Here is a 2,688-nt window from a genome sequence, read left to right as displayed (position 1 = left end):
AAGCACATCTCGAAGTGTGTAGATGCTGACGGTTCCTGGCAATGGTTGATTCCATAGCCTTCTGCTCCTCCCACTAAGTTTTGTGTTTGATTCATTTGTTGTGAAATTTTTTCATCAAGTATCACTGAGTGGTTGGTTGGCGGGTGCTCTGGTGGGATTTGCTGCTCCTTGTTTCCTATCAAACACCTATCGTCTTTATCTCCCCTTTTTCTTTTTTGTGTTGGTTACTCTCTTGTAAAACCTCTATTCTTCGGCACTTGTATCACCTCATTGTGTTGCAAGGTCCGTATAACTCTTACTAAAAAAATCAAACACACAAAAAAAGACACTATTCTAACAGCTCCCATCTCTCAAACCCGCAGGATTCGAGCCTCCACCTGGCAGCGTCTGCTGGCGCTACAAGACGACGTTCTGAGCCAGGTCCTGGCGGGTGTGCTGGCCAACGACCCGATCGCCCCCGTCCTCTCGCAACGCCACCTGGACGCCCTGGACCGGCGGCTGGTCTACATACTGGACGTCATCCAGGGCTGCATCACCCGTGTGGGTATGGGGGCCATCGTGATGTAGCTGGTGGGTGGAAGTAAAGTTAAGCCCCCCTACCCCCTCCTCCCACTTCATCCCCCTCGCCCTTCCTCCCACTTCATCCCTCCCTCCTCCCCTCCCTTCCCCCCACCTTAATAATCATGATAGCTGATGAGGGAAAGAAAAGTTCAGCATCCTGGTGAACTCAGGCAGCGTTAGTTATCTGTTCTTGTCTTTGTACAAGTAGCCTAAAGTGTCTCAGCATCGTGAGAGAAATTACCTGGGTAATAATCTTGGTATTTAACCCTATCTGTACGTCGTGTTTTACTATCATATCCATACGATGTGGGGAACTCTGTGCCACCACTTTCCAAAGAGGAAATTTACTGGTTAATCCGATCCGTACGCTCTGCATAGCAGTCTGTCAAAAGATTTTTTGAGAAATACTGAAAGTTTCAAAGAGATCTTTGTACTAGAAGTATTCTAAAATGTGAAGAATACCACCCAGGGGGTACAAAATGACCCCAGGGCGTACGGATAAGGTTAACAAAGGACAGAGACATAAAGATGACCCCACATAATATATAGTGACCCCTGATGTTGTGTACTAAGTCAAGTGCCCCAGTTCCAAGTGGGTGAAAGGGGCGGGTTGGGGTGGGGGGGCAACTTTACTTTTACGGGTTTAATAATGTTGATATTCTGTACACCCCGGTATTGTTTTACTGCAAGGATAGGGCTTGCACTTTCCATGACAGCTAAAAGTGGAAATTACTGATGTTGACAATAACGATTCCAACTTACAGCCCAACATGTACCCCTCAACCGACATCTCAACCGAATTGGAGTAAAGCAGTCTGCTGCCTGCCCACTATGTGACTACCCCTCAGAGACAGTGGAACATCCTCTGTTCTTCTGTAAAAAACTAACTGATTTAAAGGGGATGTTTTCTTCCCAAGCTACCCCACACATCTAACTGCCTCTACTCCTCAAGACAACAATTATTAGAACAGACATGAAGCTATTACACAATGGCATCATGCAGAAGAGTTAAAAGTCTGATGCTACTGGGTCACAAACAACAACAACAACAACGACAGTAACGATGGCAACTGTGTCAGTCCAAAAATTCAGGTCCTATTTAGTTTAAGTAATCTATTTACATAAACTAAAACCAAACTGAGTAAAAAGTAATGATCCAAGCAATAAATTAATAAATAATTCGATAACAGACAGCTAGGATTGGCTGGGATTTGTTACATGTTTGTTACCATTTTGAATATGTGTGAGGCAGTGTGGTGAAATCAGGTGCTCTCAAAACAATGAAATCAAAGAGACCGATATTTTTCTGGGCGTTGGGCAATTAAACATTTTTTTTTCTGTTTTTTGGCTCGGCACCTTTTCATCTTTTTATAAACTCATTTCTGTGTGGGTGTTACCGAAAAACGTTCATTAAAGTTGTTTGTTTTTTTTTGGGGGGGAGCAGGTGGATTTTTTGTATTCTGTTGAAAGATTGTTATGTTTCGTGATGCTGTGAGACTGCAATTTACTGATTATGTGAAGCCATAAAAAACAATCTAGTCCATGTACCTGGAAAGTGATATAATCATCTGTTTGTAGACCAAAAAATGTTTTGTTTGCCACTGTGTCTTTCAGTAAACTTACATTTTGGGTATGCAAGACTTAAATCGCAACAATGTCTCAGACTTTTGATTAAAATGCTGTTGTTTCCTGAGGCATAGCTAGCTACGCATCTGACAGAATCTGGCTTTTCCGGGTTTTTGGGGGTTTTTTTGTAACACTGGTCTTGCCCATGTCAGATATCTTCCTTGTGTGAAAGGGAGGACGGCTTATCTATATTATATCTGAAATAGTTGATTTCAGATTGGTAAAGCTACGCAAGTGTCTGATCTTGATACCATTGACGATGGCCAAGATATGACTCTACAATTCTGCAAAGGCCAGTTTAGAAGCATTCGTAAGTTTATATAAGCTGAGCGTCAAATGTTTTTTGCTTTTTTTTTTTTCTCTCAAAATCGTGACATATATACCTGTACAGATAAGTCGTTCTGCTTTTGGACAGCATAATACTGGGGTCATAATTTTGTGGTTTTGAATTATATCAATATCAACCTGTTTGTGGTAATGTTCTTTTGTGTGTGTATATAT

General features: G+C 42.0%; 1 protein-coding gene across 1 annotated transcript in view; it reads left to right on the top strand.

The window, feature by feature from the left end:
• Window positions 1-881, top strand: part of LOC101859823 (glycosaminoglycan xylosylkinase) — a gene marked incomplete in the record, with an annotated part of 11,438 nt that extends 10,557 nt beyond the window's left edge. Inside the window, 1 exon segment of the mRNA XM_013089470.2 lies at window positions 363-881. Coding sequence (XP_012944924.2) covers window positions 363-567 — 205 coding nt within the window.
• Window positions 882-2,688: the final 1,807 nt, after the last annotated feature.

The sequence above is a fragment of the Aplysia californica genome, unplaced genomic scaffold (genome assembly GCF_000002075.1).
Source record: "Aplysia californica isolate F4 #8 unplaced genomic scaffold, AplCal3.0 scaffold00958, whole genome shotgun sequence".
Taxonomy (NCBI): Eukaryota; Metazoa; Mollusca; class Gastropoda; order Aplysiida; family Aplysiidae; genus Aplysia; species Aplysia californica.
The sequence above is the reverse complement of the archived record's forward strand: the minus strand, read 5'-3'. Positions and strand labels throughout refer to the sequence as shown.